This window comes from Ceratotherium simum, chromosome 26, assembly GCF_057802395.1.
Source record: "Ceratotherium simum simum isolate JZ-2026a chromosome 26, ASM5780239v1, whole genome shotgun sequence".
Taxonomy (NCBI): Eukaryota; Metazoa; Chordata; class Mammalia; order Perissodactyla; family Rhinocerotidae; genus Ceratotherium; species Ceratotherium simum.
Window position 1 is genome coordinate 42,268,007 of NC_141925.1, and position 14,486 is coordinate 42,282,492.

A 14,486-nucleotide genomic window follows, 5' to 3' on the forward strand; every position below is an offset into this window, starting at 1 on the left:
CCATTTTTCACTTGGGTTCTCGCACATTTCTTATGCAGAACTATTTAGTTATCTTGTCTACTGCCTAGCCTCCAGGACCAACTTTCCAAAATTGCTCTTTTTGTTTTGCTTATCAACACTGGCTCTCTTGATTGGAATTCTGCAGCCACCTATGAAACTAAGTCGTTTTGTTTCCCCTCCCCGTTTGTGTACACTGTCTCATTTCACTGTCCCAACCTGAGAGATGGAGGTAAAATTGCTGTCTGATTTTACACATGAGGATTTAGGGATTGGCCAGGATCACACAGCTAGCTAAGCAGGGAGCAGGATTTGCACCCTGAACCGTCAAACTCCAAAAAGCCCCACACTTTTCTTACTAACTAGTACTAGCCTGTCTCATGACCGCCCTGGGAAGTGTTTAGCCTTATCTCTACTGTCCAGAAGGGAAGCCAAGGGCCAGAGAAGGGTCAGGAGTTTCTCTGGGTCACAGAGAAAGATCAGAGACCAGGTCTCGTCAGGGACCAGGTCTCGGGACTCCCACCTCAGCCCGCAAATCCTCCTCCCGGCCCCATCCGCTCAGCAGCGTGGACCGGGAGGGGGTGGCAGCCCTCGGCCCTTCTGGCCCGGTCGGGTCGCGCCTTCCTGCTGAGTCACGGCCGCGGGGCAGGGCGGGGCGGGCGCGGCGAGCGGGGAAGGCGAGGCGAGCGGGGAAGGCGAGGCGAGCGGGGCAGGCGAGGCGAGAGGAGGCTGGCCCGCGTGGGAACCGAAGCCCTATCCTTGGCTCCGCGGTAGCCTCCCGATTGGAGAGGCTGGGAACGCCACGGCCAATCACAGCAAGCTGAGGAGTGCGGGTGGGGCGGAGCCAAAGGCAAAGGAGACGGCCCTCTCTTCCCCTCGAATCAGCCCCTCTCCGGCGCGCCCCTCCAGGCTTTTGGGAGAGTCCAGGGCTTGGCCAGTGGAGGGGCGGGGCTGGCTGAACACTGCGTGCGGAGGTCTGGTGGGGCCTACGCGGCGACAAGGAGGAAGAGTCTGGAAGGGGCCCAAGCGCCTGGGGTGAAGGCGACCTTTTCTAATCTGTGCGGCCATTCGCAGCTTAAAATAGCGTTTGGCCCCCAATCGGGCCGGGCTGGAATCTTTCCTCTTGTTTTCAGAGGGGAAGATTAACCTACAGAGGACTGTTAAAATTGTAAAGCCAGTTTTCTATAAAACTGGAATTAGAAGGAGGAGGGCCCGGACACTCGCAGACGTCTGCACCAGACTGAGCATTTAACACAACCAGCTGCGTAGAAGCATGGGGTTGCGGGTCACGCTGAGCATATGGTCCGTGTGGTCTCCGGAGTTGGCCCTGACGGCCTTTGTGATGTAGGCGAGGTGGGGAGGGTGGTCTCTGGAGCTAAGCAGTTTGCTTCTCAAACTCATAGTCAAGGCCTGGTGCTTTGTCTCCCGTGCTGGCCCTGCCACTCTCTCCACCCAGCAGCCCTGGCCTCTGCTCCTGATGTGTCTAGAGTTTATCTTACTCCTTACAGTTTTTCTTCCTTTCCAGCTCACTCAGCTACTCAGCCAGTATTCGAGCCCCTTCCTTGTGCTAGGCAGGGGTGAAAAGGCCCATCGCAGAGCAAACCAGGTCCTTGCTCCTCTGGAGTTTACAGTGGAGTTGGGAGACAAACCAATGGTTACATCAAAGCCTGATGAGAGTTGCAATGGGGAAGAGCAGAGTGCTAACTCAGGGGTTGCAGGGACTCCTAACGTAATCTAGGGGGAGGGTCCAGGGAGGGCTTTTGGAAGAAAATAACTTTTAAAGAGAGGAAAGGGAGCATGGCCTTATTGGAGGAATGGAAAGAGAATCACATGGCTGGAACAGAAGTTCAGGGGAGATGGTGGATTGAGATGGGAGGGGAGCCTTGTAGGCTCATTAAAGATTATGGAGATTATCCTGAGGGCACTAGGAAGCTAGTTAGAGGATTTTAAACAGAGGAGAGACATAATAAGATCCGAGTTTTAAAAAGATCTCTCTGGACATTCTGTGGAGAAGAGATAGATGGTAGGGAAGATAAAAGAGAAGATGGAAACAGGGAAACCAGTTTGGAGACTTCTGCAATAATGCAAGAGAGACATGATGATGGTTTGGACTCTGGTGGACGTGGTATAGACATGGTGAGCCGAGGATGAATTGTTGACCTATCCAAAGGGGGCTCTATGCTTCAGGAGCCTTAGAGTGACGCTCCCTCCCTGGGGCGCCATTTATTTATTTGTTCATTTATTCTCTTGTTAAACAAATATTTGAGCACCACTCTGGGCCAGAAATTGTGCCCAGTCTCCTAAGGAGAGGGGCTGCTGTCTGACCCAGGCAGGGGGTGGAAGGGAAGGGGTGATGTCTGCAGAGGAGTTGGTGCATACCTCACTGTGGCTCCACAACTGCATGGCATTTGGACATTGACATAGGCGTTCCCACATGTTCTTACTTCCACCAGGGCCTCACCTCATCTTTGCTGCCAGCCAGCCAGAGGTTATTATTCCTATTCGGCAGATGGAGAAACTAATGCTCAGGGAAGAGACTGACCTGCCCAAGATCACCCACCTGAGCGAGAGGTAGACTTGGAACCTGGGTGTCCAGGCTCTCCCTGGCTTCTCTTCCCGCTGCAGTCTGACTGCCCACCTGTGGGTTGTTTCAGGCTCAGCTCCTCCACTACTGTCAGACAGGAGGAAAAGCTGCAGACAGAGAGGCGCCTGCTCCTTGTCTCTCTCAGTCCTGCTCTTGCCCTGAGATTGCAATATTATTAGCAACAGCCATGGCTGTGCAGAGCTGTCAAGGCTCCTCCTCCCCAGGAGACTTCACATGCGATATCTCACTTGATCCATCTGGCCACACTGGGAACTGAAAATTATTATCCCCATTTTACAGGTGAAGAGACTGAGGCTTAAAGACACGAACTATCATGCATCTGTTGAACTCCATTGAGGTTCAAAGACACAACTAATATGTATGTGTTGAACTATCATCCTGTGCTACTGTGCTGGCTCTGTAAGATGCAAAGATGACTGGGATCTGGGCTCTGCCCCAAAGAGGAGACACTCTATAGAGATAGAATGTATATACATTCTTGGCTCTTGTATAAGATCCCAGTGTATGGGGCTTTGGAGAAGAAGTGTCATCAGCTTAGAGGCAGAAGTCACTCCTAGCAGAAGTTCTGGGAAGCCTTCTGGAAGAGGGAGCATTTAAGCTGGAGTTTAAGGATAGGAATTTGGATAGGTGGGGATAGGGTGAGGGTCCCCTCTACTTCCTCTCCCAGCATCTTGTGCTCACCTCTCTCATCACGTGTCATTATTTGTCTTACCTACCAGATTTATGCACCTAGTAAGCACTCAACATTTGAATGAATGAAGGGGTAAATGAATGGCGGAGAGGCAGGATGAGGCCAGTTTGCAGATGGCTTTGGTGATCAGGAGGGTCTCTTCCAGCCCCATTGTGGAGGGCCACCATCTGGGGCAGAGCCCTTGGACACTTAGGACAGAGCAATGAAACATGTCCTTTCCTCCTTGTGTGGCAGGGCCTGACACCCAGCATAAGGGCTCAGTGTTGGGTTTAGGGATGAGGGGAGGTGGAGAGGAGCCCTTCATTGATGGGACCTTTATGAGTTGTGCAGCCCTGGGAGCTGGGGTCACAACCTACTCTCCTGACTCACCACCCTTAGCCTAAACTGCTTGGCCACATTTTTGGAACTATCCCCAAAGGGTGCTGGGAAGAGAAGGCATCTGTTACCTCCAGGTTCTTCTTGGACCTGAAGGACACCCTTAACACCCCAGGTTATCCAGGTCCCTGTCTCTGTGGAGCAGGTGAAAACGTCAGGATCACTGAGGACTGGGGTGGCTGTTCCCATTTGACAGATGAGAATGATGACAGGGAGCTCAGTGGCTGCCAAACCTCACTGCTAGTGAGAGGCAGAGCAGGGATCCATGCCTTCAAAGCAGCCCCCTTCTCCGTCCTCCTGCTGCCCTGGAGGAAGCCCTCAGGACCACTCCTCTGTCTGCCTGTGGGCAAACAGGGTCACCTGGCTGGGCTTTCTGTAGCAGGTTGTGCAGATGGAAGAGAGGACCCATCTGCCTGGCCTGGCGGCCGCTGCCTTCCCAAAACAACCATCCACCTTGCACTGATTGGGTCCAGCCCAGCAGCTTCTGGGATGAGCCGTGGGTGCGTGGCCAGCCTGCTCAGCGCCTTCTTTCCCGGTCTCTGTCCCAAGCGGTCTGTCTTCCTGACTGTCCCTCTGTCAGATCCTTGTCTCTCTCTCTATGTCCGTGTCTGCACCCCTGTGTGTTTGTCTCTCCGCCATTACTCTTTTCTCATCTGTTTTTTTTTTGTCTGCCTCAGGGCCTCCTTCCTGGCCTTTCCCCTGCCCCAGGAGTAACCCCAGGACATGCAGCCCTTCAGGAATCACGGTCGCCCCTACTCTGTCTGATGCCTCTCCTCAGTCACCTGCATGACCCAGTGGATAAAAATTACAAAGCAGGGGAATTCCGTAGTCATGCTCCCATTTGTTCAAGTCCTTGGCTTCCTCTTCCCTCGTTATCAAGTTCAAGAGGCCTGATTCATCTCTGTCTTAGAGGTGAAAGTGCTGGCCCAGACATCAGAGTCAGGGGAGCAAGATGTGAGGGTGGCAGGGCCTCTGTGCCAGGCAGAACAGAAAGGTGTGAAGGTCCAAGCCACTAGCTGCCCTGCTGGCCGTGCTGCTTCTTCCGAACACCTTGGGCAAACCCCCTTCCTTGGGGCTCAGGCCTTGCCCTTTGCCGAAACGGCCGTTCCTGGTTAGCATTCCTGAGGTCTTTGACCCCTGGTTGTAGTTTGTCTCTTTCCTCAGGCCCTGCCTCATTCTGGGGGATTCCAGCATCCACAGGACATAGCATCTTCCACCAGAGCCTCTCAGGGGAACCTCTTCAAACCTGGGCCTCACTCTAGCCCATGTCTACTCCCTAGAATTTTCTCCGGGTCTTGGGGGGCCTCCCAGAATGACGACACCCCACTCTCCTGATCCTCTGGCACCCCCACTTCACTGTACCCCTCTACTGTTCTTCCATGTCCCTGAGGCCTCCAGCTCCTGCCCCCTCCTGACCTCTATTTCCCCCATCTCACCTGGTCCTTGGCCCATCCCAGCACTCACTCCTTTGACTGGGCTCCCTGTTCTCAGTCCCTTGGCCATGCTGACCACTGCTTGCTCTGGGTGGTCTGACCTCGACCTTCTCAGCTCACGGCCCACGCTGCTGAGGGCCGCTGGAGAAAACCACAGGGCCGGGCAGATGGGGGTCCCCATGTGTGCAGCCTCCAGGCCCAGCTGGTCCTTGAATGGCTGGTCTTTCCCCAGCTCACTCCTCCACCCTCTCCAGAAGCTCCTTCAAAGCTTCAGCCTGTTCACCAGCCTCCTCCCTTCCTCCTCCCATGACTCAGCAGATGACTTCAGCTTCTCTTTCTTAGAGAAGGAGGTTCCCAGGAACCTCACTGCTCTCCACTGGGAAGTCCATCTCTCCCGCCTTCCATCCCAGCTGACCCCTCCTCCAGGGCTCCTGATTTCCCCCACCTCAATTCACCCACCCGTCCCTTCCAGCCCCGCATCCTTCTGGCCTCCCTCTCTCCAGACTCTTTCCCCTGAGCATTTAAACAATCTCCAGCCTTTTCCAGACAAATGGAACCCTCCCTCTGCCCTGAGCCACCAGCAGTATCAGCTTCTCCCATCTTCATCTGACCATTAAATTACTAATGAAAACAGTCATCTCCAAATCCTAATTTGTCACCTCTTTACCCCCTGCCATCCTGAACCACTGGAGTTGGGCCCCACCAAAATTGCACTTGCTGAGATCAACAAAGATGCACTAACTCACGAAAAGGCCTCCTTTTCTGTCCTTACATGAGTTTTCTGGAGGCATCTGGCACTGTGAAGCACCACGACTGTTGGATGGTCACATCCTTTGCGATCCCTGAGTCCCATGGACTCTTGATTTTCCCAATTCTCCCTCCGGGTCTCCTTCTGAGCCCGTCTCTGCTGGCCCACCCCTATACCTCACCCCCCTTCCCGTTTATACTTTTCTGAGGCCCACAGGTCCACCTCCCACTGAGAAGTCAAATTTCTATGTCCAGACCCAACCAGGGCATCTCACTTGGATATATCGTTTCACATTCATTACTTTCCAAACGGAACCCATCATTTTTCCCTTAAATCTGCTTTATGTAGGCGAATGGGACCATCCCTGTCCACCCACTTTCCTAGGAGTCATGCTGGGCATCTCCCTCCTTCCACAGCCACCACTGCTGCCCTAACCCAACTGCCACCACCTTGCACAGGGGCTGTTACAAGAACCCCCCAAATGGTCTCCCTTCCTCTGGTCTCGTCGTCCAATCCACTTTCTACTCCAGCTGCCACAGTGACCGTTCTAAAATGCAGATCTGACTCCATCTGTCCCTTGCTTAAAATCCTTCCTAGCTGAAGAATGTGAATGGCAGCATCTGGTCCATGCTGAGAGTCCCAGCCTTGGTGCCTCTCACCACCCATTTTATGTATCCTCCCTTCCCCCACCCCCAGAACCCAGGAAATCCCCATGATGTCATTGTTAGCCAGGAAACCCCCCTGATATCAGGGAGCACTTCTGATTTGCACAGAATAACTGGAGTTCATATCATTTCACCGAAGGCCAGAAAATGTAAAGATTTTATTGTTAACCCAAGTGGCTTGTTTTGAGCTGATAGATCATTGGTTCCTCATTTTGCAGAGAAAGGACAGAGATCCAGAGAAGAGAAGTAATTTGTGTAAGGTTATTCAGCAAAACATTGGTAGAACCGAAGTCTCCAGTGTTCTGTTTGCTGTCCCAGGCCCCTGAATCCAGCATGGATGGCCACACCCTTGGGCAGTACACCTGGAAACTACTGTCCCTCCAACTTCTTTTTTTTTTTTTTTTTTTAAAGATTTTATTTATTCATTTTTTTCCCCCCAAAGCCCCAGTAGATAGTTGTATGTCATAGGTTCGCCTCCTTCTAGTTGCTATACGTGGGACTCGGCCTCGGGTTGGAGGGAGAAGTGATGCCTTGGGGCGTGCCCGGGATCCGAACCCGGGCCACCAGCATCAGAGCGCGTGCACTTAACCGCTAAGCCACGGAGCCGGCCCTGTCCCTCCAACTTCTCCAGGAGGGCCTTGGCTTTACCTCATCCCGCTAGAGATCATATTCCTTCCCACTCCCGTGAGTGAGCAGGTCATTCACTTCCTCTCTCTGTCCCCCACTTCTACCCAGCTTTATCTGCATCCTCACACAGGAGAGGTTAGAAATAAACCCAGCTGTGTGTAGGGAGTCAGGCCTGCCTTTGTTGGCTCTGAAAAGAGGCCAACAATGAGGAAGAAATTCCCTCCACTGAGGTGGTGCTTCTGGATGGTGGGATGAGGAACAGGAGACATGTGAACCTCCTTTATGACCTAGTCCCTCCACTCACAAGCTGTGTGACCTAGACAGGTTACTTAACCTCTCTGTGCCTTGGATTTCTCATCTGATGTGTGGCTTCTTTACTGTCTATGGGGACATGGCAAACGCATTTGCCCTCCTGTTTTTTCTTACTTATTGGCCTTTCCTTGCCATCTGAGTGTTAGAAACTGAGGTGTGGCCTGAGGAGGAGGAGGACAAAGCATTGATTATAGACCCCCGAGGCAGCCTGTGATATAGGCACCTGGCCCAGCCTAGGTTGGGGGTGGGTGCCCTGGGGTTGGAGGCCAAACCCCCACTTGTCATGAAATGCTCCTAGGCCTTGTATAACCCTCTGGGCACACATTTCTGAAGGCAGGCGTGGAGGGGCGGGGGTCAAGAGCTCAGTAGCGCGTGTCCTGGCCATCATTCCTTTGGCCATCTCTCCATTCCAATCCTGCACCAGGCATTATGGATGGAGAAAAACACACACTAAAACCCACTCTCTGCTCCTAGGGAAGCTTGTCCAATGTGGAGACAAAAGTGCTTCATGTGTTCTGGCCTCAAATGTAAAAGGCTGTTGGGGAGAAGAAGAGTTCTCCTTTTTCTGTAACACCAGAAGGTAGAATGAGGAACAATGGGCAGAGGGTCTGGGAATGTGAGTGCTGTCCCACAGAGGCAGGGGGACCTCAGGAAATGGTAATTGCCTGAGGCTGGAAGTGTGCTAGCAAGGGCTGACACCCAGGAGATGGGTTGCTGCCTAAGGGGTTCCTCTACTGGAAGAACAAGAGTCCTTCTGCCTTCCCCTCCAATTACCAACCCCAAACTCCAGGAAGACGGGGAGGGATCTGGCTGGCTCTGAAACCTAGAAGACAGTGCAGGCCCCATGCTTCTGAGTCATCTCGATTCACTCAAGGCTTGGTGTGGAGGGGGTGCCTTTTGCCCCTGCCTGTCCCCAGGCTCGAGAAGGGAGTTGGTGCTGAGTGTCTGTGTCTACCTCTTCTCCCCTGGTGCAGCCTGGGCTCCTGTCTGCCTGCTGCGTCAGCTCCAGCGTTCATATTACATGACCAAGTGGGATTTGCACTCTGGAAGCATTAGTGCTGGGCTGACTCGGCAGAATGGGCAACACCAGAAAATGCCAATTCCCCCAGCTCTTCTAGCCAGCTCTCAGAAGGCCTCATGGCCACTCCACTTCCTCTTCAGGCAACCCAGCCTGGCTTCCTTCAGAGTTGCCCGAGCCTTTTGAGGTCACCCTGGCAGACCACTGATGGTGGAAGGATCCCTCAGAGAGCTTTGAAAACATAGGGGTTCTTAGACCCCGCTGCTGGAGAATCTGACCCAGTATGTTGGACTCTGTATTCTAAACAAGCTCCCCTCAGGTATTGGGGGACTGTGATGCACAGCTAGGTTGAGAATCACTGCTCAGCATCACTTCTGACTGGCTGGTCTTCTGGTCCTTCTTATCTGCTGGTCCCTGACCCCCGATTCCTATCCCAGCCTCTCCAGATTCAGCCCACGCCATTACCAGACAGCTTCAGCTGATGGAGACACTGCTTCCTCGAAATGAGATGAAACTGGTGGGCTCTCTCCAGCTTACACCTGCCTCACTCTTTGTGAACAGCTGGCTGCCACCATCTCCATCACCATGGGTCTCCCATGAGTCATTTGCCCTCTGTTGGAGTTCCAAGCATCAAAACACTTGCTTCAGACCCCTCTACAAAGTCAAAGAATGCATTCATTTTACAGTCCGATTCAGAGGACGGGGGCAGATTTCTCTTTAAGATTCAGTGTGGAATCGGGTCCAGATTGGTGAAGCACTTGGTGCAAGTTCACACAGCTGAGGTTTGAGGGAAGTTTTTTTTTGGTGAGGAAGATTAGCCCTGAGCTAATGTCTGTTGCCAATCCTCCTCTTTTTGCTGAGGAAGATTTGCCCTGGGCTAACATCCCTCTCCATCTTCCTGTACTTTATATGGGATGCCGCCACAGCATGGCTTGATAAGTGGTACGTCGGTCCATGCCCGGGATCCGAAACTGCAAACCCCGGGCCGCCGAATCAGAGCATGCGAACTTAACCACTATGCCATGGGGCTGGCCCCTGGGAGAAGGTTCTAGGCCAGGTTCTTCTTCCCTGCAACGTTGGGTCTCTTGAGAATGGGGATAGTTTATCTTTTTGTTTGAGACAATGGCCCATTTTTTATGGTGACAGACATTCCCTTGGTATGGTAAATTTTGAAGTTGGCTCTTTTTTGGGCAATGCAAAACTTAAAATGTAAAGATATAGTAGACTTTTCAGTCTCTCCCTTTTTCCAGCCCAGTCTGTTTTTGGGGGTCTGAGAGAGAGGCCCTGGATTTAGGGATGCTGGTTTGGTGAGGGGTGGTCAGCTCTAGGTACTGGAAACAGAGAATTTCTGTGAGTCATCAGCTCCGTGTCAACAGGCCCTTCTTCAAAATCCTCTGTCGGGATCCTCTGTAAGACCATCCTTTCTGGCTACGGCCCTGTTTGCTCCTGGGATTGTCTATAGTTCTGCCTTCCTGAGTTTTTGCTGCAACTTGGCCACAGCCGCTTGTTCTGGGGCAAAAACTTTCAAGTCCTTCTCAAGAGGAAAGAACATCACTATATATACCACAGCTTCTTTATCCAATACTACTCAGCCATAAGAAACGACGAAATCCAGCCATTTGTGACAACATGGATGGACATTGAGGGTATAATGCAAAGTGAAATAAGTCAGAGGGAGAAGGTCAAATACCGTATGATTTCCTTCATTAAGTAGTAGATAATAACAACAATAAACAAACACATAGGGACAGAGATTGGATTGGTGGTTACCAGAGGGGAAGGGGGGAGGGAGGAGGGTGAAAGGGATAATTCGGTACATGTGTGTGGTGATGGGTTGTAATTAGTATTTTGGTGGTGAACATGATGTAGTCCATGCAGAAATAGAAGTACAATGATGTACACCTGAAATTTTTACAATGTTATAAACCAATGTTACTGCAATAAACAAAAAATTAAAAAAATAAAATAAAATAAAATACAAAAAAAAAAAAAAAAAAAAAAAAAAAAGAACATCACTAGGTCGATCCTTTCTTAAAGCAGAGTCTTTTTCATTGAACAAAACTTTCCTGAGTACCTGCTCCATGCAAGGTTTGGAGCTCAGAGGTGACTCAGATGGATCTCTTTCTTTGAGGAATCCGTTTGTAAGACCCTGGGGAAAGACAGACTCATATACATACAGGTGCATTAAGGAGGTCTAGACTCCATTCTGGAAGTATGTAGCGTGGGAACTGAGGGGGCCGGAGGGCACTGAGAGGGTGTAGTCAGTTCAACTCACAGCGTCTGAGTCTGAAAGATGAGGGAGTAAGTATTGAATGGGGGTGGGAAGAGAAGGAGATCCCAGCAGAAGGACAGCTTTTGAAAAGACCCGGAGTTGGAAGAAGGTACTGCGAGGCCGGGAAATGCCAAGGTTGAATGCCCTGTGTGAGATGCAGCTGGAGAGGTAGACAGGAGCCCTCAGGAAAGGCCTTGAATTCCAGGCTAAGGAGCAGGGACTTTAGCCCATATGCAGTGGGAGTGGCATGCATGGTGGAGCCAAGGCAAGGGAGGAAGAAGATGGGATGTACATTTGTAAAGATCTGTCAGATCTTTTACTGGGCGAGGCTGGGAAGACACTGAGGCAGGGTGGTTGAAAGGCTGTTGCTACAAGCTGGAAGATCTTAAGAAGCATCCATCCAATTCTTTTATTTTATAGATGCACAATCTGAGGCCCAGAGAGGTAAAGTGACTAGCACAAGATCACCCAGCAAGATCAATAGCAAAGTCCAGGCTTCAACCTGTGGGTCCTACCTCCCAGCAAAGGCTTCCATCACTGCCCCAGTATCCTCAGGAGGTGAGGCATCCCACTGGGATTTCTCTGTTGTCCTTTGCCTCTGAATCTGTTATGTGCTCTGCCCCTACTGAAGACCAGCCTGCTAGGGCAGTGACAGGGGAAGTGTTCCCAGAGGACAGAGTGGGGAGCATTGCTGGTCTGCTTCTGAAGATGCTGCAGTTGCTGCTACTGCTGTTGCTGCCTCCGCACCAATCAGGGAGCTTTCTAGCCGCAGGGGAAAGCCAGGAGCCAGGGGATGGGGCTGCAGTGATTTATGACTGCACAGAAACAGCAGGGCACTAATGTCTCTGCCTGGCCTGCTTGTCCACCAACTCAGCCAGAGAGGATGCATGTAAAGGTCACGTCCTCCAGCACTGGAGATGGGGCGGAGGGTTAGCCATACAGGGTGCCTGCCCAGTTCCCTTGTGTCAGGCCAGTCACCAGAGTCACCTCCTTTCCTGACCAGATGCCAAGGGGTAGATCCTCATAGCCTGGTCAGGAAAGGGTGCCCTTGCTGCTGGGAGTCCGGAAGATCTGCCTGAGTTTGAATTTAGGCTCTATCAGTCACTGATATGTGACCTTCGGCTGGTCACACAGCATCTCTGTGTCTCAGCTTCCTGGTCTAAAAGTCAGGGATCATGCTGAGCCTCTGAATCCTTGGGACTGAACCATCTCCCAGGTCTGCAGGTACAGATTCCCTGTTTCCACAGCTAAAGAATGCCATTAGCTTTCCATTTCAGAAGATGAACATACTGAATATAGAACTATGACTGTCACAGCTGGGTGGAGCATTTAGTGCTCATTTCATTTAATTTCTCACTTCAAAGGTGGGGAAATTAAGACCCAGAGAGGGGACAGGCCTTGCACATAGAGCTGGGAGCCAGGCAGAAGCCAGGATGCTAGTTCTCCACCTCCCTGCTCCCCCCTTTCAGTAGTACCAGGCAGTGGAGGGGGAAGCCAGAATATTAAGCCATTTGCTCTGTGTAATGTCGCCATGCCTCTGAAGCAGCCCTCTAAGCAGCCAGGGGCTGCTGGGCAGCTATAGCTTTAAGCCTAGTGTCTTAAAAAAATCAAAAAGGGAAAGGAGGGCAGGACCAGCTCTTCCTGAACCACTGGAGGGAAGCCTCCACGTGGAGACTGCAGGTCGGAGAGGCAGCCTGAAATGTGCCAGGAAGTTCCCGAGAGTTAGCATCTGGAGCCTGAATCGTTGGTACGTTTAATCCACATGTGGACAACCAGGGTTGGCTGTAAAGGACATTCCCATGGACCTGTGATGGCCAGGCTAGAATGGTTCAGGCCTGGCCTGTAGGGAGGAAGAGAAAGGAAGAGGAATGACTTGGCGAACACTCATGTAAAAGACAGAAGGAAGTGGGAGGGTTTATTCACCAGCACAGTTGCATTTTGCTGGGTGGTGTAGTAAAAGAAGGGGGGCTACAGCCTATGTTGGAGGAGGGAGAGAAGAGAGCTATTTCTAGACTCTCTCCTCACTCAGTCCATCTCCTCCACTCTTGCCAGAGTAGTCTCCCTACAGTGCATGCATTCACTTACTCATTTCTGTATTTCATATGTTCTGCATATTTACTGTGTGCTGGGCACTGTGCTAAGCACTGAGGAGGCAATGATGTTGAGGAGGACAAAATGCACATCTTATCGTTTTTCTACCCTGATTAAAATCTCTCACAGGCTTTCTATTTATTTCAGAATAAAGACTTCACTCCCTTGCCTGCCATTCAGGGCTCCTCACGTTTTGGCTCCTGACTCCATCCCCAGCCCCACTACCCATCCCTTCAGGCAACAAACACATTGGATTCTTTGCCTATCAATAAATATTGATAGGAACCTGCCTCTGAGTCCTGCTGCTGGTGTCCTCTGCCTGCTCTCAAATCCTACACATCCTTTAAGGGCTGAGTTGGAAATGTTACCAATCTCTCTGGAGAAGTTTTTCAGAACCTCTTCCTATCAAGCCTGAAAGAATTTAAAAAGATACTTAACACATTCTAAATTCCTTGAGGGCAGGGTTCCATGCCCCCTTCCTCCAGCACCTAGCACAGAGCCTGGAATATTCCCTCACAGAAACTCCTTCATTCTAGGTTCTCATACACAACACTTCGTATCCTTTATTTTTTTACTCCTTATCACTTTCTAACATACTCTACATATTTATCTTTATCTTGCCTCTTTTCTGGGGTAGGGATTTTTTGTTTTGTTCGCTGCTGTACCCCGTTGCTTAGAACAGTGCTTAGAACATAGTGCTCAATAGATAATTGCTGAATAAACGAAGTCAGTAAAATGTGCAGTCAAAACTATGGGGTGTGTGAGCTACATGGAATGTCAAAAAGGGAAGCATATGAGCAAGAATTTGTCAGTCTGACCTTAATGTGTATGTTCTAGGTGGGGAGAGAAGGGTTGGTCAACCCCCAGATACAGCCCAGTGTTCAGCATACAGTAGGCTCTTGGTAACTGAATTGAATCTTGAACACTCCATCCTGGAGAGGAAGAAGGGGCTCTCCAGTCAGCCTGCAGACAGCCACGTCCTTTCTGCAAATTAACCAGTACTCCGGTGGTAACTATCCTTCCATGTTTTCACCTCGTCAGGTCCAAGAACCTCAAGGTAGGGATGGGGAGCTGGAACCTTGTAGGGGAGGGTGACAGTCCCCCAAGGTTTAGCTCCTTAATTAAATCTGCCGGCCGGCACCACTCTGACAGTTTGGATCTACAGGGGTCGCGCCCCCTATCACCCGTCCCCCCCGTGGCCTGTTACTGTATATCGGAAATAGGGGCCAGGGCCTCCGCCCTGGCCCCCTCCTCTGGTAATTTCCCAAAGAATATAGGGCGGGGCCGTGAATCAGCACTCGCTTGGACTGATGCAGTCTTCGTCCCCGCCAGGGGTCCCTAGCGGCCGCGGAGTTAGACCGCCCATCCTCCACCTCCTGCGCGCTGTGACCACTGGGAGATGTAGTCTTGACTGCCCCTTTGTCCTTGATGTCCCCAACGTTTCACCGCACCTGAGGATGAACTACAACTCCCAGGGGCCCACGCGCCGGGGCCTAGCAGGGTGGGGGTCTGCGGCGCGACGGGCTGGGGTGCATCTGGAGAAGCTGGGGCGCAGTGAAGTGAAGAACGGGAAGTTCTGGGGGACAGCAGGGAAGGAGGGGACGCCTAGAAGGCCGCGGCGAGCTGAGCTCGGGTGAGGGGGCCGGAGCAGC

At 51.6% G+C, this 14,486-nt stretch overlaps 1 protein-coding gene across 1 annotated transcript in view; it reads left to right on the forward strand.

The window, feature by feature from the left end:
* SSC4D (scavenger receptor cysteine rich family member with 4 domains) overlaps positions 1-14,481 on the forward strand; it is a 37,222-nt gene extending 22,741 nt beyond the window's left edge. Inside the window, exons 11-12 of the mRNA XM_087417713.1 lie at positions 11,164-11,301; positions 13,672-14,481. Coding sequence (XP_087273839.1) covers positions 11,164-11,301; positions 13,672-13,829 — 296 coding nt within the window. The 3' untranslated portion in view covers positions 13,830-14,481. The remainder of the gene's footprint in view (positions 1-11,163; positions 11,302-13,671) is intronic.
* The last annotated feature ends 5 nt before the right edge of the window (positions 14,482-14,486 follow it).